The sequence below is a fragment of the Gorilla gorilla genome, chromosome 2 (assembly GCF_029281585.2).
Source record: "Gorilla gorilla gorilla isolate KB3781 chromosome 2, NHGRI_mGorGor1-v2.1_pri, whole genome shotgun sequence".
NCBI lineage: Eukaryota > Metazoa > Chordata > Mammalia > Primates > Hominidae > Gorilla > Gorilla gorilla.
The window spans coordinates 108,339,309-108,365,758 of record NC_086017.1 but is presented as its reverse complement, the minus strand read 5'-3'; the positions used below and the strand labels follow the sequence as shown (position 1 = coordinate 108,365,758).

General features: G+C 37.2%; 1 protein-coding gene across 3 annotated transcripts in view; it reads right to left on the bottom strand.

Annotated features, from left to right (window-relative positions):
• EPHA6 (EPH receptor A6) overlaps positions 1-26,450 on the bottom strand; it is a 925,594-nt gene that overhangs the window by 188,156 nt on the left and 710,988 nt on the right. For all 3 annotated transcript variants that reach the window (XM_055383472.2, XM_055383471.2, XM_019024873.4), the window contains exon 11: positions 23,609-23,794. In XM_055383472.2, coding sequence (XP_055239447.2) covers positions 23,609-23,794 — 186 coding nt within the window. The remainder of the gene's footprint in view (positions 1-23,608; positions 23,795-26,450) is intronic.

The following is a 26,450-nucleotide window of genomic DNA, read 5'->3' as shown; positions in this document are numbered from 1 at the left end:
GAAGGCAGAGAGTGTGGGGAAAACTTGGACAAAATCCTCTCTTGTGGTTTTTTCAGGGAGGAATGGGTGAAGCAGGGTGTAAGCAGGCTAAGTAGGTTTACGGTTGGATAATTTGAATAATTTCAGTGGGCTTCAGAGTATAGGGGCTGGCCCTAGTTTTCCTATACCTGGGGTGATTAGGACAGGGTAATATTAGCTTGGTGTGTTAGAGCTCAATAAAGGAGATTGTTGGGGACCTATGAACTTTGGCGTGGGTGGTTTGCATATGAAAGGCACACTCGGTCTAATTAAACTAAAGAGCTTCTGCACAGCAAAAGAAACTACCGTCAGAGTGAACAGGCAACCTACAAAATGGGAGAAAATTTTTGCAACCTACTCATCTGACAAAGGGCTAATATCCAGAATCTACAATGAACTCAAACAAATTTACAAGAAAAAAACAAACAACCCCATCAAAAAGTGGGTGAAGGATATGAACAGACACTTCTCAAAAGAAGACATTTATGCAGCCAAAAGACACATGAAAAAACGCTCATCATCACTGGCCATCAGAGAAATACAAATCAAAACCACAACGAGATACCATCTCACACCAGTTAGAATGGCATTCATTAAAAAGTCAGGAAACAACAGGTGCTGGAGAGGATGTGGAGAAATAAGAACACTTTTACACTGTTGGTGGGACTGTAAACTAGTTCAACCATTGTGGAAGTCAGTGTGGCGATTCCTCAGGGATCTAGAACTAGAAATACCATTTGACCCAGCCATCCCATTACTGGGTATATACCCAAAGGACTATAAATCATGCTGCTATAAAGACACATGCACACGTATGTTTATTGTGGCACTATTCACAATAGCAAAGACTTAGAACCAACCCAAATGTCCAACAATGATAGACTGGATTAAGAAAATGTGGCACATATACACCATGGAATACTATGCAGCCATAAAAAATGATAAGTTCATGTCCTTTGTAGGGACATGGATGAAATTGGAAATCATCATTCTTAGTAAAGTATCACAAGGACAAAAACCCAAACACCACATGTTCTCACTCATAGATGGGAATTGAACAATGAGAACACATGGACACAGGAAGGGGAACATCACACTCTGGGGATTGTTGTGGGGTGGGGGGAGGGGGGAGGGATAGCATTAGGAGATATACCTAATGCTAAATGACGAGTTCATGGGTGCAGCACACCAGCATGGCACATGTATACATATGTAACCAACCAGCACATTGTGCACATGTACCCTAAAACTTAAAGTATAATAATAATTAAAAAAAAAAAAAAAAAAAGAAAGGCACACTCACAGGTGAGCCCTTTGTTATCTCTGGAATTGGGCAGCCCTGGGAGGGGCAGTCACTCCAAGTTTAGCAAGTCTTAGACGTCAAAACATCAGAACATACAAAAAGGCAAGAAACAGAAAACATGACCACCATGATACAGACTACATTTCCCAGCCTCCCTTGTATCTGTTCTCAAGCACAGCTTTCAGGAACTGTTCTTAATGTAACCTGCAAGCAGTGTTCTACCTCCTGAGGCTGGAGGTTGGGCGGACTGGATAGATGGAACTATGACAACATGTTGGACTATGAGTTTGAAGTTCTATGTTGAAAAGAGTAGAAAAATGACATAGAAGGAACCTGGCCACCCCCTGATTATGGACCCACCAAAAAGCTTTGTATTGCCATTTAGACTTTTATGTGAGCAAGAAACAAGTTTCTTTCTTATTTTAAGCCAGGATTCTAGTTGTTCAGTTACTCATAGTCAAACCTAAAAGAAATAGCTGTTAAATTAAAAAAAATTGCAACTAACTTGCATAGCATGATTCCATTTTTGTTCATAAAACAATATATAAGTGTAGATATAGATGTGTCTACATACCTTTATAGAAAACTTAGGAAGTCCATCTCTGAATTATTAGCAAGGGTTAGCTCTAGAGAATAGAACTGGATGGCAGAAGGATAATCAGATTTTACCTTTAATAATAATTTTAACAGCAGGTTTATGATGTATTTTCACTTCTAATACTTTTTGTTTTGTTCAAATACAAGTTAAGAAAAAGAAAAAAAATCCATTCATTTTCATAGCCCCATTTATAAGCAACCATTGAAAAAGAACTAAACTGTAGTTAATGAACAACCCAACCATGGTTACACTAAGTTGTTGCTGTTAATAATGTACTTTCTTTCATAAAATATTTGACTTTTTTCCCATGCTCTTAGTTATTTCATGAATCATAAACAAGGCTGATAGTTTATATTATTGTTATATATAGATGATGCATACAAACACAGAAATAGTTATGATTATAACTATCAAAACCAAAGAAATTATGTTTCTAGAGATTTTTATGAAAGCCATACACTAGACATCAATTACTTTCCTTTTGGGAAATGCCACATGATGATTCCAAGCTAGTCTTGTCAGTCTCTCCTTCCTTAGGGAGAGCAATGTGACATCCTGACCGGAGTAGCCCATCCATCAGGATACAATGTGATATGGTTTGGCTCTATGTCCCCACCCAAATCTCATCTTAAATTGTAATCCCCACACGTTGAGGGAGGAACCTGATGGGAGGTGATTGGATCATGGGGGCGGTTTCCCCCATGCTGTTCTCTTGATAGTGAAGAGTTCTCATGAGAGCTGATGGTTTTAAAGTGTGGCACTTCCTCACTCCCTCTCTCTCTCTCCTGCAGCCATGTAAGATGTGCCTTGCTTACCCTTAGCTTTCTGCCATGGTTGTAAGTTTCCTGAGGCCTCCCCAGTGATGCAGAACTGTGAGTCAATTAAATCTCTTTTCTTCATAAATTATCCAAAACATATAAAATAAGTAGTATCTGGTGTTGGGGAGGAGGGCTACTTTAGATTTAGGTAGGTTTTTGGAAGATAGCCTTGTGAGGACATGAGGGAAGGTCAGGGCAATCAACAAGAACACAGGAAAGCCCCAAAGCAACAGAGAGATTGGCTTGTATAAGGCACAAAGCTGGTCTGGGGCATTGTGGATTAGCAGGGGTGAACGGGAGATCACATCTGAAAGGTAAGCAGGATACAGATCATCTCATATGCCAAAGTGAAGACTGGATTTTTGTTGTTGTTTTTCCTAAGAATTTTGCAAAACTTTTTGTATAAAGATTAATCTGGCTGCAAAAAGTGAAGAATGGGTTGTGTTAGGGGCAAGACTGAAGGCAGGATGAGCAATTATGAGGTAGTTGCATTTGTCTAGGAAATATTTCTTTAATCCAAGACACTAGTGAATCACAAAGTAGACATTAATATGTTCTCTAATCAGTTCATGTAATTGTATCTAATCTGACTATTGTGAGCAATGTTTTGTAAGACAAGGCTCAATTCAGAGAAGAAAAATATTGTTATGAAACATTTTCAAAAACTAATAAGTTATCACTTTACAAAATCAGAGTGTACACAATTTAAAACCAGATATTTGTATTTTATTATTTCTGTGTCAGTGAAGAGGTGCTTTATGGACAAAATTTGGAAATTACAAAACTAGTATTTACTGCAATTCCTTTCTTTAATGCTAACCACTGAGGTTACGATTTGAAGTAGGTTTGTTTTGTCTTTCCATGATTGGCTTATCAAGGTTCTAAACTGCAGCATGACTTTTCTCATAATGTCCCTGGATAATATGTCCTTTTTTAAAAGAGAGATATTGCCTATTTTAAGAGAAATATCTTTAACACATACAAAATACACTCCTCATTCCATCATATTTGGAACTAGATTCTTTATAAGTCATTGATGGGATTCAAACTTGATTTACCAAGAGGTTTTCTCCCTTCAGGCCAACTTCCCTGCCAACCTGTGTTTCCTTTCTGCTTTCTTGACTAGTTCTCAATTTCTTAATTAGGAAAAGAAGTAGATGCCTGTAATTAGACTGAAGGCTGGACCTCCTTAGCAATTAAGATTTTTTCTGTAGCAAAGATATGGAGACTACACCAAAGAACCAGTAACATTATTTTGTTTCATCTTATAAAAATAGTACATTTACATGTTATGTAATTAAAACTTTCATCATTTGATAAACACAGTCTTCCACATTTTCTGCGTGGAGGTAGCTTGTGTGAAATATTTTCTGAGTCTGTTAGCAATCAACTCTATGACCTAGGAACATTGCTTCATTTAAGAAGAATAATTTGGAACATTACAGTTAACATGAGGAAAGCTTTTGTTTTTGTTTTAGCAACTTTATTTAGCTGACATATAAGAAGTAATTATATTAATTATATATCCTCTTTTAGGGAAATAACTAGTTTCTCCATTTGGGGAACAAGCTAAGAAATCTCAGTATATTCTCTCTTGATTCTTATTCTCTTTAAGCAGCCTTTTTCTTTGCTCAAGTCCCTCCAGTAGCTTTGTATTTCCTTTCCAGACCTGTATTCCCCAGAAAATGTCCTGGAATTTCTTGCAATGAGATATAGTCTATATTAAATAAATCATTAAATCACAGAAACTGTAGCTAATGGAAGGCATTTTTGTGTACTATCATTTCAGTGTAATGGAATAGTTCAGCCATTAGGTATATAAAATAGTGACAAAGTCACAGAGGTGCTATAGCTCATTGTATTTATGGAGAGCCATACTAAATACAACAGCATGTTATATATAATATATGGCTATGCTAGAATAAAAACTGAAACTATTTCAAAAGAATCATGCTTGTTAATGTGCAGGGGAAAGGTCAATACATTATTTTCAGGGCTAAGAATCCCGAAACAGCAATTGCATGTAAATGAAAGGAGAAAAAAAATCACTGATGTCTTTGTTTGACAATTGTGATGAGAGAAAAATGAATAAATATAGCAACAGTGATTGATATAACCTAATGAAAATGTCAATGAATTTATGTCATTCTGTTGCTTTATCTCAATCACAAGTGGACTAAGGTGTGCCTACTTTTACTTCTCAGGCCCAGAAAACAGAATACTGTGCTATATTTCTGTATTCATTTCACAACTAGGATTGAATGCCATAAAATACAAGATACAGACTAGATAATGTGGGGGAATATAAAGATGAATTAGCTGTGGTCTTACTTTCAAGTTGATTCTGGTCTATGTAGAAAGGCATGTACCTAAATAATTATAATATAGAGAGTTAAAAGTTCAGAGGAGAAACACAGCTAAAATATGATTGCTGCACAAAGGTAGGAGAAATTGCAAAAGTATAGAGAAGCACAATTGTGAGAAGAGCTTCTAATTTTATATAAATGTGACTGACATTAGAAAGTGTTAAAATTTAGAATTGAGCTTGAAGTCCTTGAAAAATTAGGTTCCTTCTTTCCTTTCCTTTCTTATTTCTTTCCTTTCTTTTCACTCTTTCCCTCTCCTTTCCTTCCTTTTTGTCTTTTATTGACATTTTCCTTCATCTATATGTACTTACTGCTTAATGTGTGTTTAGCAATATGGTAGGGACCAAAATAAATAAAATAAAGTAGGTCCTCAACAGATCATGGTCTCACCATCTTAATATACCCCCATCTTAATATCACACAGGATTTCCCCCTCTATTCTTGAGTGTATTCTTCCTGGTACCATTCATATACTTCTTGGTGACATCATCCGAAGCCCAAGCAAGGCTCTCGATGCAGTCAGAGATGTTTTTATTCTTCCAGAATTGCATCAGTGTCTTCCTTGGTTGCTGCAATAGCCTGAACAAAGATCCTTCTCAGGTCATAGGCCTTAAAAGCTATTAACTCCTTGATTCATTAGTTGGATTAAAGATTTGGTGTTTGGAGGAAGAGACACCACTTTAATATGGAGATGAAGATCACAAATAAAAAAAAGGATGTGCGGGAGCATTATCAACAGTAAGCAACATCTTGAAAGGTACATTATTTCCACACAGCATTTCTCCATTTTGCTGGCATAGCAATTCAGGAGGGCATCTTGGAAGAGGAACGGGGTCATCCACATATTCTTATTGTCCCTGTAGTAAAATGGATGTCTGTGCTTACTGATACGCTCAAGACTTTAGGGTTCTTACTGTGAGAGATCATAAAATGTTTTGATTTTTAGCCTGCAACATTTCCCTCAAGCAAGACTGTTATCCTGTCATTAAAAGCCTTGAAACCTGGAATTGACTTGGCCTCCTACAGATGAAAGTCCTTTCTGGTATCTGTTTCCAGAATAGGGAGGTTTCATCCATACTGGAAATTTGCTTTGGCAGATAATTTTCCTTCACAATCAGCTTATCTAGAGTTTTCAAAAATTCTTCAGCTGCTTTTACATGAACACTCACAGACTCACCACTCACTCTCATTTTCACATATGTAATGAATAATGATTATTGAATTTTTAAGCCCCCAGAGCTAGCAGGAAATTCAACATAGATGGGTCCAGACTTTTATTTTATTTTATCTTATTTTATCTTATTTTATTTTATTTTATTTTATTATTTTGGAGACAGAGTCTCGCTTTGTCGCCCAGGCTGGAGTGCAGTGGCATGATGCTTGGCTCACTGCAACCTCTGCCTCCTGAGTTCCAGTTATTCTTCTGCCTCAGCCTCCTGAGTAGCTGGGACTACAGGTGTGTGCCACCATGCCCACCAGCCTTTTATTTCAACATTATAAACAAACTTTTTGCTTTGGCCAAGATGATCAGGGTGCTGAGAGAGCTACATTTCTGTGTCTGGTGTTCAATCCAGAGTCATTAGAAGTTTCTTCACATCTGATATAGGCCCTTCTTCAAGTTTTGTTAGTCTTGCTGCCTCCAATGAAGCAGATCCTTTAACAGATTCTGACATTTTGTTCTTATTCTTCAAGATCATAGCTATGGTGGAATGGGACATGCCTGACTGGTGAGCAACAATTATCAGTGATTTTCCAATTTTCTCATCTTTAATCACCTTTAGTGTTTGCAGGTCAATCACTTAATGTAGCCTCTTCCTGGCAACATTAGCAGTGGATTTTGCACATTTAGGGGCCACAAAACCACACAAGATTAAATCAAGCACAAGAGAATATGATGTAAACAAGAGGCAGTAAACACATGATGCCTGAGGCTGCTGCTGGCATAAACCACATAGTGTTTTATAGTAAACATTTTTTAATAAATAGGAGTACACTCTGAAATTAATGATAAAATGTATAGTTAGCTAATACACAAACCAGTAACATAGTCATTTATTATCAAGCATTATGTACAGTGTATAATTGTAGACTATTTACATGCCTAGCAGTGCAGTATGTTTGTTTATGCCAGCATCATCACCAAAAAGTGAGTAATGCTTTGCACTATATTAGGATGGCTAGGATGTCACTGGGTGATAGGAGTTTTCCAGCTCCATTATAATCCTATGGCTTCACCATCGTATGTGCAATCCGCCATTGACATAAAATAGTTATGGGGTGCATGATTGTATATGTTTACATAAAAAACTGTATGTGATTGTTTATACAAGTTTTATCAATAATCACCCAAACTGGAAACATCCCAGGTGTCCTTCAACCACTGGATACAAAAACCAACTAGGGTACTTGCGTACAAAGGAATATTACACAACAACAAAAAATATGGATGAATTTCACATGCATTCTGCTAAGAGGATGAAGCCAAATCCAAAGGCTACATATTGCATAATTCTATTTAGAGAACAACCTGAAATAGAGCTCTTCTGTAGAGAAGAATTCTAATTGACAAATACAGAAGGCAAGAGAGAAATAGGAAAATCAACATTCGAATACAAAAGAAAATTATGGATGGATGATAAAATTAGTGCACAAAAGTTTGAAAAGAAATAGGATATTTGCAAAGCCTAAATTATCCCTCCCCGAAATATACATTTTTTACAAAAAGGGAAAAATAACTTTATAGTGTAGTAATCTAGAAGATACTCTCTTAACCAAGTGCTCCATGCTAACATCCTCACGAATAAAGCATGTGGGCATCATGTGCCCCCTGATACAATGCACTGAGAACGGTGTATAATTTCTGTGATGCCCCTGCCAAAAATGCATAACCATAATCTAATTATTAGAAAACAAGACACACCCAGGAGGAGCCAAGATGGCCGAATAGGAACAGCTCCAGTCTACAGCTCCCAGCGTGAGCCACACAGAAGACGGGTGATTTCTTCATTTCCAACTGAGGAACCGGGTTCATCTCACTGGGGAGTGCCAGAGAGTAGGTGCAGGACAGTGAGTACAGCACACCGTGCATGAGCCAAAGCAGGGCGAGGCGTCGCCTCACCCGGGAAGCACAAGGGGTCAGGGAATTCCCTTTCCCAGTCAAAGAAAGGGGTGACAGACGGCACCTGGAAAATTGGCTCACTCCCACCCTAATACTGTGCTTTTCCAATGGGCTTAAAAAATGGCACACCAGGAGATTATATCCCACACATGGCTTGGAGGGTCCTACGCCCACAGAGTCTCACTCATTGCTAGCACAGCAGTCCGAGATCAAACTGCAAGGTGGCAATGAGGCTGGGGGAGGGGCGCCCACCATTGCTGAGTTAGTTGTTTGATTAGGTAAACAAAGCAGCTGGGAAGCTCGAACTGGATGGAGCCCACCACAGCTCAAGGAGTCCTACCTGCCTCTGTAGGCTCCACCTCTGGGGGCAGGGCACAGACAAAAAGACAGCAGTAACCTCTGCAGACTTCTAACAGCTTTGAAGAGAGTAGTGGTTCTCCTAGCAAGCAGCTTGAGATCTGAGAACAGGCAGACTGCCTCCTCAACTGGGTCCCTGACCCCTGAGTAGCCTAACTGGGAGGCACCCCCCAGTAGGGGCGGACTGACACCTCACACAGCCGGGTACTCCTCTGAGACAAAACTTTCAGAGGAACGATCAGGCAGCAGCATTTGCGGTTCACCCATATCCGCTGTTCAGTAGCCACCACTGCCAAAACCCAGGGAAACAGGGTCTGGAGTGGACCTCTAGCAAACTCCAAGAGACCTGCAGCTGAGGGTCCTCTCTGTTAGAAGGAAAACTAAAAAACAGAAAGGACATCCACACCAAAAACCCATATGTACATCACCATCATCAAAGACCAGATGTAGATAAAACCACAAAGATGGGAAAAAAACAGAGCAGAAAAACTGGAAACTCTAAAAAGCAGAGCACCTCTCCTCTTCCAAAGGAATGCAGCTCCTCACCACCAACGGAACAAAGATGGACGGAGAATGACTTTGACGAGCTGAGAGAAGAAGGCTTCAGACGATAAAACTACTCCGAGCTACAGGAGGAAATTCGAACCAATGGCAAAGAAGTTAAAAGCTTCGAAAAAAAATTAGACGAATGGATAACAAGAATAACCAATGCAGAGAAGTCCTTAAAGGACCTGATGGAGCTGAAAACCAAGGCATGAGAGCTACGTGATGAATGCAGATGCCTCAGTAGCCACTGTGATCAACTGGAAGAAAGGGTATCAGCGATGGAAGATGAAATGAATGAAATGAAGTGAGAAGAGAAGTTTAGAGAAAAAAGAATAAAAAGAAATGAACAAAGCTTCCAAGAAATATGGGACTATGTGAAAAGACCAAATCTACGTCTGATTGGTGTACCTGAAAGTGATGGGGAGAATGGAACCAGTTGGAAAACACTCTGCAGGATATTATCCAGGAGAACTTCCCCAATCTAGCAAGGCAGGCCAACATTCAAATTCAGGAAATACAGAGAACTCCACAAAGATACTCCTCGAGAAGAGCAACTCCAAGACACATAATTGTCAGATTTACCAAAGTTGAAATGAAGGAAAAAATGTTAAGGGTAGCCAGAGAGAAAGGTCGGGTTACCCACAAAGGGAAGCCCATCAGACTAACAGCTGATCTCTGCTGAAACTCTACAAGCCAGAAGAGAGTGGGGACCAATATTCAACATTCTTAAAGAAAAGAACTTTCAACCCAGAATTTCATATCCAGCCAAACTAAGCTTCATAAGTGAAGGAGAAATAAAATCCTTTACAGACAAGCAAATGCTGAGAGATTTTGTCACCACCAGGCCTGCCCTAAAAGAGCTCCTGAAGAAAGCACTAAACATGGAAAGGAACAACCGGTACCAGCCACTGCAAAAACATGCCAAAATGTAAAGACCATCAAGGCTAGGAAGAAACTGCATCAACTAACAAGCAAAATAACCAGCTAACATCATAATGATAGGATCAAATTCACACATAACAATATTTACTTTAAATGTAAATGGGCTAAATGCTCCAATTAAAAGCACAAACTGGCAAATTGGATAAAGAGTCAAGACCTATCAGTGTGCTGTATTCAGGAAACCCATCTCATGTGCAGAGACACACATAGGCTCAAAATAAAGGGATGGAGGAAGATCTACCAAGCAAATGGAAAACAAAAAAAGGCAGGGGTTGCAATCCTAGTCTCTGATAAAACAGACTTTAAACTAACAAAGATCACAAGAGACAAAGAAGGCCATTACATAATGGTAAAGGGATTAATTCAGCAAGAAGAGCTAACTATCCTAAATATATATGCACCCAATACAGGAGCACCCAGATTCATAAAGCAAGTCCTTTGTGACCTACAAAGAGACTTAGACTCCCACACAATAATGAGAGACTTTAACACCCCACTGTCAACATTAGACAGATATATGAGACAGAAAGTTAACAAGGATACCCAGGAATTGAACTCAGCTCTGCACCAAGTGGACCTAATAGACATCTACAGAACTCTCCACCCCAAATCAACAGAATATACATTCTTTTCAGCACCACACCACACCTATTCCAAAATTGACCACACAGTTGGAAGTAAAGCACTCCTCAGCAAATGTAAAAGAGCAGAAATTATAACAAACTGTCTCTCAGACCACAGTGCAATCAAACTAGAGCTCAGGATTAAGAAACTCACTCAAAACCCTAAACTACATGGAAACTGAAAAACCTGCTCCTGATTGACTACTGGGTAAATAATGAAATGAAGGCAGAAATAAAGATGTTCTTTGAAACCAACGAGAACAAAGACACAACACACCAGAATCTCTGGGACACATTTAAAGCAGTGTGTTGAGGGAAATTTATAGCACTACATGCCCACAAGAGAAAGCAGGAAAGATCTAAAATTGACAACCTAACATCACAATTAAAAGAACTAGAAAAGCAAGAGCAAACACATTCAAAAGCTAGCAGAAGGCAAGAAATAACTAAGATCAGAGCAGAACTGAAAAAAATAGAGACACAAAAAAACCCTTCAAAAAAATTAATGAATCCAGGAGCTGGTTTTTTGAAAAGATCAACAAAATTGATAGACCGCTAGCAAGACGAATAAAGAAAAGAGAGAAGAATCAAATAGATGCAAATTTCCCACAGAAATACAAACTACCATCAGAGAATACTATAAACACCTCTATGCAAATAAACTAGAAAATCTAGAAGAAATGGATAAATTCCTCGACACTTACACCCTCCCAAGACTAAACCAGGAAGAAGTTGAATCTCTGAATAGACCAATAACAGGATCTGAAATTGAGGCAATAATCAATAGCTTACCAACCAAAAAAAGTCCAGGACCAGATGGATTCACAGCCAAATTCTACCAGAGGTACAAACAGGAGCTGGTATCATTCCTTGTGAAACTATTCCAATCAATAGAAAAAGAGGGAATCCTCCCTAACTCATTTTATGAGGCCAGCATCATCCTGATACTAAAGCCTGGCAGAGACACAACCAAAAAAGAGAATTTTAGACCGATGTCCTTGATGAACATCAATGCAAAAATCCTCAATAAAATACTGGCAAACCGAATCCAGCAGCACATCAAAAAGCTTATCCACCATGATCAAGTGGGCTTCATCCCTGGGATGCAAGGGTGGTTCAACATATGAAAATCAATAAATGTAATCCAGCATATAAACAGAACCAAAGACAAAAACCACATGATTATCTCAATAGATGCAGAAAAGTCCTTTGACAAAATTCAACAACCTTCATGCTAAAAACTCTCAATAAATTAGGTATTGATGGGTCATATTTCAAAATAATAAGAGCTATCTATGACAAACCCACAGCCAATATCATACTGAATGGGCAAAAACTGGAAGCATTCCCTTTGAAAACGGGCACAAGACAGGGATGCCCTCTCTCACCACTCCTATTCAACATAGTGTTGGAAGTTCTGGCCAGGACAATCAGGTAGGAGAAGGAAATAAAGGGTATTCAATTAGGAAAAGAGGAAGTCAAATTGTCCCTGTTGGCAGATGACATGATTGTATATCTAGAAAACCCCATCATCTGAGCCCAAAATCTCCACAAGCTGATAAGCAACTTCAGCAAAGTCTCAGGATACAAAATCAATGTACAAAAATCACAAGCATTCTTATACACCAATAACAGACAAACAGAGAGCCAAATCATGAGTGAACTCCCATTCACAATTGCTTCAAAGAGAATAAAATACCTAGGAATCCAACTTACAAGGGATGTGAAGGACCTCTTCAAGGAGAACTACAAACCACTGCTCAATGAAATAAAAGAGGATACAAAGAAATGGAAGAACATTCCATGCTCATGGGTAGGAAGAATCAATATCGTGAAAATGGCCATACTGCCCAAGGTAATTTATAGATTCAATGTCATCCCCATCAAGGTACCAATGACTTTCTTCACAGAATTGGAAAAAATACTTTAAAGTTCATATGGAACCAAAAAAGAGCCCACATAGCCAAGTCAATCCTAAGCCAAAAGAACAAAGCTGGAGGCATCACGCTACCTGACTTCAAACTATACTACAAGGCTACAGTAACCAAAACAGCATGGTACTGCTACCAAAACAGAGATACAGACCAGTGGAACAGAACAGAGCCCTCAGAAATAATGCCGCATATCTACAACTATCTGATCTTTGACAAACCTGATGAAAACAAGAAATGGGGAAACGATTCCCTATTTAATAAATGGTGCTGGGAAAACTGGCTAGCCATATGTAGAAAGCTGAAACTGGATCCCTTCCTTACACCTTATACAAAAATTAATTCAAGATGGATTAAAGACTTAAATGGTAGACCTAAAACCATAAAAACCCTAGAAGAAAACCTAGGCAATATCATTCAGGATATAGGCATGGGCAAGGACTTCATGTCTAAAACACCAAAAGCAATGGCAACAAAAGCCAAAATTGACAAATGGGATCTAATTAAATTAAAGAGCTTCTGCACAGCAAAAGAAACTATAATTAGACTGAACAGGCAACCTACAAAGTGGGAGAAAATTTTTGCAATCTATTCATCTGACAAAAGGCTAATATTCAGAATCTACAACGAACTCAAACAAATTTACAAGAAAAAATCAAACAACCCCATCAAAAAGTGGGCGAAGGATATGAACAGACACTTCTCAAAAGAAGACATTTATGCAGCCAAAGAACACATGAAAAAATACTCACCATCACTGGCCATCAGAGAAATGCAAATCAAAACCACAATGAGATACCATCTCACACCAGTTAGAATGGCGATCATTAAAAAGTCAGGAAACAACAGGTGCTGGAGAGGATGTGGAGAAATAGGAACACTTTTACACTGTTGGTGGTACTGTAAACTAGTTCAACCATTGTGGAAGTCAGTGTGGCAATTCCTCAGGGATCTAGAACTGGAAATACTATTTGACCCAGCCATCCCATTACTGGGTATATACCCAAAGGATTATAAATCATGCTGCTATAAAGACACATGCACACGTATGTTTATAGCAGCACTATTCACAATAGCAAAGACTTGGAACCAACCTAAATGTCCAACAATGATAGACTGGATTAAGAAAATGTGGCACATATACACCATGGAATACTATGCAGCCATAAAAAATGATGAGTTCATGTCCTTTGTAGGGACATGGATGAAAATGGAAACCATCATTCTCAGCAAAATATCGGAAGGACAAAAAACCAAACACCACACGTTCTCGCTCATAGGTGGGAATTGAACAATGAGAACACATGGACACAGGAAGGGGAACATCACACACACTGGGTACTGTAGTGGGGTGCGGGGAGAGGGGAGGGATAGCATTAGGAGATATACCTAATGCTAAATGATGAGTTAATGGGTGCAGCACACCAACATGGCACATGTATACGTATGTAACAAAGCTGCACGTTGTGCACATGTACCCTAAAATGTAAAGTATAAAAAAAAAAGAAAAAAAAAAACATGAAGCGACAAGACAGGCCTAGCCTTCCAGTCTACATCTTTGTCCTGTGCTGGATGCTTCCTGCCCTTGAACATCGGACTCCAAATTCTTCAGTTTGCCACTCAGATTGGCTCTCCTTGCTCCTCAGCTTGCAGATGGCCTATTGTGGGACCTTCTGATCATGTGAGTTAATACTTAATATTAACTCCCCTTTACATACATACATATATATATATATACACACACACATATATATATACACACATATATACACACACACACACACACGCACACATATATATATATATATCCTATTAGTTCTGTCCTTCTAAGAGAACCCTGACTAATACAGCACACCTGTACAGGGACCTTCTGAATCTAACATAAAAGTTGAAATTATTTTTAAAAATTAAAAAAAAAAAACAACAAACTTCTTTAAAACAAACAAACAAAAAAAAAACAAAAGAAAACAAGACACACCCAAACTGAGGGACAGTCTACAAAATAACTGATTAGTGCACATGAAAGGTTTCAAGGTCATAAAAGACAAGGAAAGGTTGAAGAATTGTCACAGATTTGAAAATACTAATGAGACGTGATAACAAAATGCAGTGTGGGATCCTGGACTGGATCCTGGAGCAGCGAAAAGGACATTAGTGAAAAACCTGACAAAACCTGAATGAAAATCTATAGTTTAGTATTAGGTTGATGCAAAAGTCTTTGCAGTTTTAATGGCAAAGTCGTGATGACTTTTGCACCAACCTAATTAATACTACCATACTAATATTTATTTATTGGTTTTGAAAATAATCTTATGATTATGCAAAATACTAAAATTACAGGGGAAAGTTAGTGAAGGTTATATGAGAACTATAATATTTTTACAACTTTTTCTGTAAGACTGAAATTAGACCAAAATGAAAATTTGAAAAATGGCACGGTAACACATTCTGACAACAGCAGCAGCAACCACAACAAAACTAGCATTAAAATGTCATCATTGGATTAAATGAGGACCTTACCAGATTTTCATTTGTTAATTTCATGGATTTTTTTAACTAGAAATTGCATTAAAAGGGGGTCTATTAAATTTTCAGTGATGAAGATTTTTACCGGTTTTTATCCAGCCCTACATAAGACCATTAGAAACTTGGTGAAGATTTCTCAGTGATGACTGATTGCCTTATCCTGCAGCCTGGCAGGTTGGTTCTTACTCTCCTGAATTCCTGGATGCAAATTCATGCCTGTAATATGGGTTTATCTACAGCCCTTCCCAATTTGGATTTATCACACTCTATCTAGAGCAAATCATATCATGAATGATTTGGGAGAAATTTTTTATTCTTTGAAAGCCAACTAGATTTCATCCTTTAGATGGCTTTATTCAATTTTATTTAGCAGTATAAAAGGAAACATTATGTATGCATAAAAGTGCATTTATATTCTCTTCTTTTTTTGGCTCTTATAGTTTACAATGATACCTTCATACTGAGAAACTTGTTACTAGATATTTTTACAGCTGTTATTACACAGTGCAGTCTACCCAACAATTAGCAGCATAGTTTAGGGGCAGGAGAAAACCACAGAACTAGGGAATAGATTAGAGGTAATTCTAGGGAGGTGATTTGAATGAATGACCTTGAGAAAACCCAGATATTTAAACACTGGAAGGACAACCAATAAATTATTCCTGCATACAGAAAGAGTTTATTCTTTTCTTATAAGAAGGGAACTGTGCTCTGGAAGAGAGAAAATAAGCCAGTGATTCCAATTATCCCTGGTCCTGCTTGAACAGAGTGTGACACACAGGGTCATCAGGCTATGTCGTCTAGTCACTGTTACAGTCACACTTAGTTCATTTTCTGTTTATCAATATGTGTACATTATAATTCCAAATGGCAAATAGTTTCCAGTAAATGTCCTGAGAATCCATCAAGCCTCTAGAAATTGCACAAGAATAATTTATTTTCTTGAACAACAGCAAAAAGTATTAAGGTTAGTAGAAGAGAGAAAGCACAGTAAATCACCATTTATTTTTTGAACAACAGCAAAAAGTACTAAGGTTGGTAGAAGAACAGAGAAAGTACAGAAAATCACCATTTCTTCTCTTGCTGCTGCCTCCCAGTTTTCCCTTTCCCTTGGATTTAATCTCTTCTCACCTTCATCCTATAACTCTTTTCCTAATTAATAACACTGCTTTTTGGGGCAGCAGCTTCTGTCATGATCTCCAGGTTCCTGAATCCTCAGTGATGTCCTCAATCTTTCTATTATTTCCTGGTCAGCTTTCTTTCACATTCTTCATGGGAGCTACTTCAAACATTCACAAGCATCTCAATCCTCAGTCCTGCTGTCCACCTCAGCAAATGATCCTGCTTCTCACATCATTGAAATAAAGGAAGACTGCTAACTCTAGTCTTGAAAGGAAGCTGAGTGTTATAGATACCACAATCCTTTTCATATCAGAGTTATTTACTTTTGTACCTATTTAGGATCAGCCTGGGACATTGTCTTCTAGCTCCTTGGAGATTTAGAAAAAGAAGAGAAACCTGGGAGAAATGAGGAGCAAGTTTGGAGACACCATTGTCATTCATCATGAATGCAATCTAGGATTCAAGAAGAATGGTGAACAATGAAACCTGAGCAGGTATACTCAGGGACCTGACCCAGGACAACAGGTACTTTGGCTTTCTTATTTGCTACTGAACACCTAATGCTTAGAAAAGTGCCTGGAACGGCAGGTGTGGTGGCTCATGCCTGTAATCCTAGCACTTCGTGTGGCCAAGACAGATGGATCACTTGAGGTCAGGAGTTTGAGACCAGTCTGGCCAACATGGCGAAACCCCATCTCTACGAAAAATACAAAAATTAGCCGGGCATGGTGGTATGTGCCTGTAGTCCCAGCTACTCAAGAGGCTGCCGCAGGACAATCACTTGAACCAGGGAGGCAGAGGTTGCAGTGAGCCCAGATCTTGCAACTGCACTCCAGCCTAGGCAACAGAGGGAGGCTGTGTCTCAAAAAAGGAAGAAAGAAAGGAGAGAGAGAGAGAGAGAGAGAGAGAGAGAGAGAAAGTAAGAAAGAAAGAAAGTGTCCAGTATGTAGTAGCTAGGCAGTTCATAAATATTACTTAAATGAATGATTAACTGAAAAATGCTGAACATTTGGAATTTAAGTAAGGAATCAACACAATCTAATTTGCATTTTAACATCTTGAATCTGATTGCAGTGTGCACATATCTCACTCTAAATCCATTGCCATCTGGCCTCCACTCCCATGATATGCTTCATGAGCTGTGCCCTCTGCCCTATCCAATGGACGCTTCTCAATCCATCTAAGTTGGTTTCTCAGCTCATTTTATTCTATTGACCTCTCTCTCACTCTTACAAACCTGTCCTTTGCTTTTCAGGTTGCTCCTCTGTCTTTTTCATACACTTCTCTTTTTCACTTGGCCTCTTAATGCTAGTTCTCCTCAATCTTCTGGGTAATCTCATCCTCCCTATGACTTTAACTACCAACCATCAGCCATCTATCGAGTTCTCCTTATTTTGAACCTGCAGCCCACTCAGGCTCCAGGGACATTCTGGAAGTCTTTAATTAAATGTTCCAGACACCTAAAACTTAGCATGTCCAAATAAGAATTCACTATTTTCCCTCTAGATATGTTATTTCTCCAGAATTCCCTCTCCATCTTTTTACTTATGGAAACCATTCACTTGGAAGTCATTTGAAACTGTTCCATCATCCTCATTCCCCCTATACAATCAAGCAGTCACTAAAGTGTCTTAATTTCACCTAGGAAATAGATCTAGAATCTATCCCTTTCTTTTTCTCTTGAGTTCTTTACTCTATTTTCTCCTTATTTTTTACTTGGATTACTACACTAGCCTCCTTATATTTTGTCTGCCCCTAGTTTCTTCTTTCACTATGTAATCCACACTATTATTACTTTGCTTATTAGGTGCTCCTCTAACATGCCAAATTCTTTCTTAAAACAAAAGTATGGAACTAGTGGTTTCCTCTCTCTAGAATACTCTTCTATCACACCTAGGCATGGTTTGCTCCCTCCTTGCATTCAGGTTTTTGCTCTTTACCTAAAGTTACATTTAAATATTTAGATTTCTTTTTGTCTCCTCTAGCAGTTAGTTCTGTCTTTTTTCATTACTGTATTAACAGTGACTAGAGGCCAGGTGCTGTGGCTCATGCCTGTAATCCCAGCACTTTGGGAGGACGAGGTAGGTGGATCACTTGAGGTTGGGAGTTCGAGACTAGCCTGGCCAACATGGTGAAACACTGTCTCTACTAAAAGTATAAAAATTAGCTGGAGTTGGTGGTGTACACCTGTGATCCTAGCTACTTGGGAGGTTGAGGCAGGATAATCGCTTGAACCTGGGAGGTGGAGGTTGCAGTGAGTCAAGATCGTGCCACTGCACTCCAACCTGGGTGACAGAGTGAAACTCCATCTCAAACAAACAAACAAACAAAAGGTGACCAGAAAAATGGACACTAAATAAATATTTGCTGAATGAATAAATTTAAAAATTATTGAATAATTATAACCAAAACAGCACATGCCACACCATGTTGGGAAATAATGACACACTTATTTGTTGCTCCCAGTGGACTGGCACCAACAAATGGGCTTCTCAAGAGCGCTGAGCCTTCTTTATCACTAGGTTTTAGTCAGCAATAGGGCCTAATACCTGGTCATACCCACTAAATGTTTCTTGGGTTTGGGGGAAGAACAAAAACCAATAGACTCTTAACCTACCTTAACTAGGAGCTGAACCTCAGGGGTAAAATAAATCTAATGTATATCAGTAAAATCAGACATACAGAATATTTTACCCCATACAATGTATATTATACATATCCCAACCTTGATTTTACTTACAGAAAAATTTTACCTATAACTTTTCTACTTTACAAATTATAAGTTGAAAACTTTATCGAAGGCACTGTTTTTTTCTCTGCTTATTTCTTCCTGAACTTTTCTATTTTCTTATTAGGTCATCAATATGCACCTGAAGTTATAATAAAGTTGGAGGTGGAGTGATAAGTTATCACTGGCACAAATTTTAAACCTCACCAACATCTCATGACTCTTCTTTTAAAAACAAAATGGAATCACAAAATATTAAAGGTAAATGTGACCTTTAATGTTTCCTAGTCTAATTTGCACTTTTCGTTTTTTTGTGTGTGATGGTGAAAATTAAGGCCCAAAGTGGTTATGGGACTGGCCCAAATATAACCAGGTAGAGCAGCAGATGTCATAGCTAATACAGTAATACAGTAGCAGAAATTTTGGGGAATGCCTATTCCTTAACAAGCAGAACAAAATTCTGGAACCAGAGAAGCAGTTTTTGTGCAAGTACTAAAATGTATTTGGCTGGCTTGAATCTACTCTCTTACCCAGATCCCATGTGGACCCACTCTGCCTCTCCAGAAGGAACCCACAATATTCTTGAGTATTAAAGGGGGTTTTGAGCAAGCGCAGCACTTTCTGTTATAACTTCAATACTGTCTCATGGAATATTTAGGGAATATTTTTATGAAATGAAATTATGTTTGGGAATTTGTTTGCTACCCTGATTGGTTTCTATTGCTCTTTACTGGATTTAGGATTTATTTTAGATACAGTTGGCATATCTAAATTTAGTTGTCGCTGTCTAAGCTGGGAGGTAGGCACTTCATTTTTTCTCTTTTTGGTTCTTCCATCATCATAAATTCAAACTGCAGGGCCCAGTATTCTGAAGTGTGGTTACTGCACAGTATTTCCTCTGTTGGTTATATAGTTAATGACACCGGTGTATATGTTATCTGTTACAAATTGCTATTATCTGTGCTATTAATGGCTACAAGTCTGTCCTCTAACTTATGGCTTCTATTTGCTTCTTGGAGAAAAAGTATGTACTAACCATATGGTTATAGGTCAATTAATCTCTTTTTATATCACTTGTATCTTAACAGGTTAATGAAATTGTGATGCATATCAAACAAATAGGTTCAACTCTTATCAAACACAGTTTTTTGGATAATACAGCTTTTAATCATTTAACTTTTAAGTTTAAAATAATGCCCAAATATGAAAGACAGCCAGAGTGTTCCCAAGAACTTTATAACACTTGTCTTTCAGAGATAAATCCTATATGAGATATAAAAAATGCATATTAAGAATTTGTAAAAGAATCTGATGAAGATTTTGATCTAGATTTTGAATTACTTTCAACTGAGAGTCTATGAATTTATTTCTCAGAATCCCAGGATACTCTACAAACATGCCCTTATAAGCCTATACTGCATCTTTATCTTGATCAGTATTATCTTTTATGCAATGGGTAGTCCTTCGGGAGCATTAATTGCTAGCTATCTCTTAGCTACTTAAGGGTAATCTTGGAATAATTACTATGAATTTATGGGAATGAGGCACTCATTTATTTATTGGCTTTCTTCTAACAGTCCCATAGCACTTGAGTCAAGATGATAACAATATAAACCTGCCCATTTATCTTTATGAGGATTATTCCCTTCTCTATCTCTACAACCCACCTTGGTAGCTCCACACCACCATATATGGGGCTCACTCTAACAAGTTCTTGCTACAATGGTGATTGCCACTCAACAGTATACTGAATCTATCCTTTCTCAATCCGTTTTCCTATAACAGACATGAGATTTTTATTTTATTTCTTTTTTTTAAGAAATGGAACAAAAACCTTGACTTGTAAATCATATAAATGTGGCTAAGTAGAGGTCACTGGTCTCATTTCTAGATGAGATTCTTAGAGTTGTAAAGCAATCACTATGTTGGATACTTATGTGAAATAAACTATTTCAAACTGGCAGGCAAGTACCACAGAATATCTTATTAAACATATTTAGTTGATGTAGGATAAATGATTCCCACTATTTCACAGGGATATACATCTTTTTTTTCTTTTCGTGTGTGTGTGCGTGTGTGTGTGTGTGTCTGTGATTGAGAAAGGATAGATGTGTAATTCACATATAAGAATATGTGAATAAAGCACATAGGAATACAGGAAAAAGGCATAATTTGATTTATTAAAGTAAGAAAATAAAGATATGACACTTTTTAAACCTTTTAATTTATTGTTGGATGCTCATTTCCAGATGTTTCATGCATAAACACACATCAGAGGACTTCAACATCATGCTTAAATTGTGATTTAAAATGCTCTGCAAAGGTTCATAACCCAACTTGAAAATTATCTTTTGCCTGCCAGAGATATATAATACAGAAGGAATAACTTGAAATGTTCATGTTAAATTAATAACAAGGAAGTCAGAAAATATGAAAGAAATAATTAACATCTATTTCTTCTCTCTGTCTCTCTGTTTCTCTCTTTTAGGTCATAATCTTTACCAGGTGTTATGGCATAGCTGGCTCTTTCCAAATTTTATATTTTAGGTGCAATTAACATCACTCTACCCCAATATTTTTTTCCTATTCTGAAAGGCAGAATTATGTTATTTAATTCAGATTGTTATTTATTTAATGTTGTTCAATTCAAATAAGACAATTAAAGTATAAAACTCATTCAAAGGGATATAGCAAAAGCAAAAAAAAAAAAAAGGGGGGTGGGTTTTAAAGTGAGACAGACTTAATTTTGAATACCAGTCATGCCACATACTGTAGGTTAAAAGTCCTTATGTGGGTTAGTTAACCTGCCTGGGCCTTCGTTTCTCATCCATAAAATGTAGATAATGATATCAATTAGGGTTGCTGTGAGAATGAAATGGTAAAATATACGTATAAAGTGCTAGCACATATAGTCCCAATAAAGAATATTATTGAATGTGGTTTACAATGATGCACAAAGGGTGCTAAATGTATTACACATTGACAAGTTTAATTCTTACAGCATTCCTGTCCCATTTTACAGATATGGAAGTAAAGGATACAGATGTTAAACAATTTACCCATAGCTGCATAATTCTTAAGTGGCAGGAGCAGAATTCTAACTGGGGTCCATCTGTTTGGTTATTTATTGCTGTGCAACAAACCATCTGAAACTTAGTGGCTTAAAACAACAACCATTTAATCATCTTTTGTGATTTATGGGTTGATGGGATGGAGGTGCACGGTTCCTTTCCTCCACAGCTATAGCTATCTAATAGCAGTTGTAGTGGAGTTGTAACATCAGAGATGGTTCACTCACAAGGCTGCATTCAGTGCTGACATTCCGCTTGGAGTTCAGATGTGGATATTGGCTGAATCACCTCAGTTCTCTTCTTTGGAGTACTGCATGTGGCCTTATCTTATGGATTGCCTTTATTAGGCATAGAGACTCGTTCCAGGAAAGAGTGTTGCAAGAGGACAAGCTCCAACGTACAAACATGTAAGATGCCTTCACTTGCATCACACTTGCTAATGTCCCATTGGCCAAGGTTTGTTACATAGAAAAGCCCAGAATCAATATGGGAAAAAACTATACAACGACATGAACACTGAAAGGCCCCATTAAGGCCACTAAAGTAATAGTCCACTGCAACATCTGTCATCAGAAGCATTCTTTTCTGTCTTCCAAACTTTCATAGCTGTCAGGAATCTATTCATTTTGGGTAGCATGTTGGACAATGCCTTGTGAGAAGGACTTAGGTGTTTCAGACACAGAGTCAATTGCACCTCTTTAGTAAGCTTTTATACTTTCCTGCTTCCAAATATGACACAAAGTTTCAATTTTATTTAAAAGATTTTAAAATAAATGTTATTTTTATGAAAGAAAAATGCCTCATTCAAGGATTGAAGTTATTTTTAAAAGGCCAAATCTGTATTGGATTTTATATGTAATAATTCTTAGTGAATAAAGTAATGAGAAATATTGTCATATTTTATGCCCTATCATTTTTCAAATGAAAGTGAATATATAGCAATCTATTTCTTAGAGGATATTGCTAATTTTGGATTTTTGAAAACATTTCTTTTCAAAGGAATAAACTTTGTTCCATTATTTCTGTGAAAGAAGAATTTTTACTTGAGGAATTGTAAACTTTTTTCATTTTATATAAATTATAATAATTTACTCCTAATGCCATTTATATAGGTTCCATGCCGAATTTTTGTTTATAAGTTTTACTCCAGGTAAAGCATTTTATATTTGTATATGACATTTATTTCTAAACAGAAATATTTTACCTTAATGACCCAAAACACTGAAAGTGTTTGTTCTGTTACTATTGACATTTCAAAAAACAAAACAAAACAAAGCAAAAACACATAACCCTTTACTCTTGATTCATTACTTTAAGTTATGTTAGGAATGATTTGCCGGTAATACCATGTCAAAGCTGTTTGGTGACCAATGCAAACTCTGATAATCTCACAGCCTAGGATCAAGACTCTGAGGGGGTGATGATATCTGAACTAAGTTATTCCTTTAATGACTGTGGTATTATTATGAAGATTTTTCCTTTTCTTAAAAAAAACTGAGATAGGTGTGTGAAATAAGTAATGAAGAAACTCAGTAACTTACTTTTGGTGACAACACCTTCTAGGCGAATGATGTTTGGATGGTCAAACTGGCCCATGATACTAGCTTCTCTTAGAAAATCTCTTCTTTGCTGATCCATGTGGCCACCTTTCAAAGTTTTAATGGCAACTGGGATCTCTCTTTTCCCTGGTGTCTTCAAACGTCCACTGCAGACTTCTCCAAATTCACCTTAAAATATGAACAAAAGCAGTTATTTGATTAAACCGAACACTTACATTTCAGAAGAGTCAAACTGTCATACAGTGACATCCTTTTTTCACATAATGACTCTTAAGTATGTTATTTTCATATAAACATTTCTTTCTTAAAAAGTAAGTTTATAAGGATAATATGCTTGATCAGCAATACTTCTAATGAATAATGGAATGCATTTTCATGTGCTATATCACAGGAAATACTATTGATAGATATCCCTGATCTGCTGAGAAATTATGACTAGCAGAATGGGTAATGCTAATCTAATTCTATAGAAATGCAGTCACAGCATAATGTCTTCTGTTCCTGTTCTCAATGCTGATATATGGCCCAAATGTTTACTCTATTCAGGGAATCCATCAGGCATGTGTAGTTAATTCGATCCCCTAGGTCATATGACTGGGCGTCATTGACAGTTAGAAATTAATGTTAGGGTCAATTGATGTATGAATGTATTGAAAAAACCCACACTGAACTCTACCATAGTAAGTGATTATACAGGCTACATTACAAGCCACATGGATGGAAATGCAGATAAGGAAGATGAGATATGTTTCAGCATTGTCTCCATTGGGTAATTAAACAATAACCAAATATTTAGCAAGCATTTATTATATCTATATCCAGTGCTAGAATGTTGTGAGTTTCAAAGAAGTATAAGACTTGATCTCTGTTCTCAGGTGCTTATAATCTGGTAGGAGAATTTAGATGAACATAAATTAAACACTTAAGAACTTAATAAATTCCCGTAAGTGCTATATTTGTTAAGTAAGAACAGCGGGGGCTGGAAGACTTCCTGGAGGGGATGAAACTTATGCTAGACCTTGAGAGATGAGCAGGATTTAGGTATTTGAGAGAAGCAGGGACATTCAAGACAGTGTGCATAAAAGGAGTAAGGGAAGTGAAGAAAAACATTCAAAGTTCCAGAAACAGTAGAGAGAATGACATGGACACAGGGCAGCAAGGAGACAGAAGGGGCTATTGTGGATAAAAGGTAATGGGTTTTCTCAGTGCAATGCAATGCATTCAACAAACTTTGAAATTCTAGACTTTTAATTTTTCTAGAGCTGATTACCTGCATTTCCTTGAGAACATGATGACTGTTTCCCAATTTATTAATATATAAAGTGAGAATAATAAAATCTTCCATAATCCTATAATCTCTCATTCCCATAAGGATATTGGGAAGATCAAAAGTGACAATTTGTGTCAAAATGCTTACAAACTGTAAAGTACTATTCATACAATGTTGTAAGTTATCAAAATCTTTGGAAGGATGAAAGAAATTAAAATTAAAATATCTTCAGTTGGTCTATTAGCACTTATGGCCAACTGTAAGACACAATATAAGTTTAAGTGTAGAATATCAAATTAGATTTGGCAGTACAATAGATTTCAATTATCCTTTCTTTTGACAATTTATCACAGTCAACTAAGTGCTGACTATGCATGAATATTAGCTACCTTTTGGTGTAGGTACTAAGATTTTTTAGGCAAAATAAATAACCAGGAAGGAAACAAGGCATAACTTTGCTTCCAAAAAATTATGTGTACACATGTCCATTAGAAATAGAAAGCAGTCTAACAAGATAATTTATTCTATATATGTTAAACAAACAAGCCAAGAAGCAAGCAAAAAACACTGAAAATTCAGTGCATATGATATTGGGGTTTTATAAATCTTGTATAAATTTGGCAACAAACACAAGAATAATCCTGTGTTTTTTTTTCTTAGTGATGCTCTCAACCTGTTGGAGGATGAATTTCCTGACTTCACTGAAAAAAAAAGAAGTTGTAGTTTTTCAGTCGTGCTTGTAATAATGCAATGATTTAGGTAATACCATGTCAAAGCTGTTTGGTGACCAATGCAAACTCTGACAATGTCACAGCCTAGAATCAAGGCTCTGAGGGGTGATTATCAGAAGATGGCATCGGCACTAAGTTATTCCTTTAATGACTGTTGTATTATTATTACTAAGATTTTTCCTTTTCTTAAACAACTAAAGTAGGTTTGTGAAAGTAAAAGATTTTCTCTTATGCATAAAAGTGTCAATTGATAGGAACTTTCAACATATTTCTATTGAGACCCCGAACCTTAAGAGAAGTGGGTATGTGTGTTTACACTAATGTCCAATACATCCAGGCCTATTAAGATACTTGAAATTGATTCTCAGATCACTCTGGTTTGTTCTAATGAATATCCAGAACAAAACAAATATTTATTTTTTCCTTATTTTTTCTTTTACTTTGTCTTAATAAATCTGATAGTATGGATAAAAATCCAGCAATATTTTAAAAACCCTCACCCACCAGGAGCCCATAATCCATATGATTTTTTCTGTTCACATTTCATAGAAATTCAAATAAACTTCTGAATGTCACGAAAATAATGAGAATTCTGTTGGTATTTTACCAAGATAGACAAAGTGGTAATTTTCTTTGGTTTTCTGTTGTCTGAAATTCATGTATCTTATTAACACCAGGCAGGTGTTTTCTTCATGTCAAGCTTTGCATGATCAAGCTGTTTTCACACTTATTTCAGTGGTACTAAATACGGTTGCCTCAATTAAAGATCTGAGACTCTTAGTGTATTCTTTAGGCAAAGTTCTAAAAGCTCAGTAACAGAATG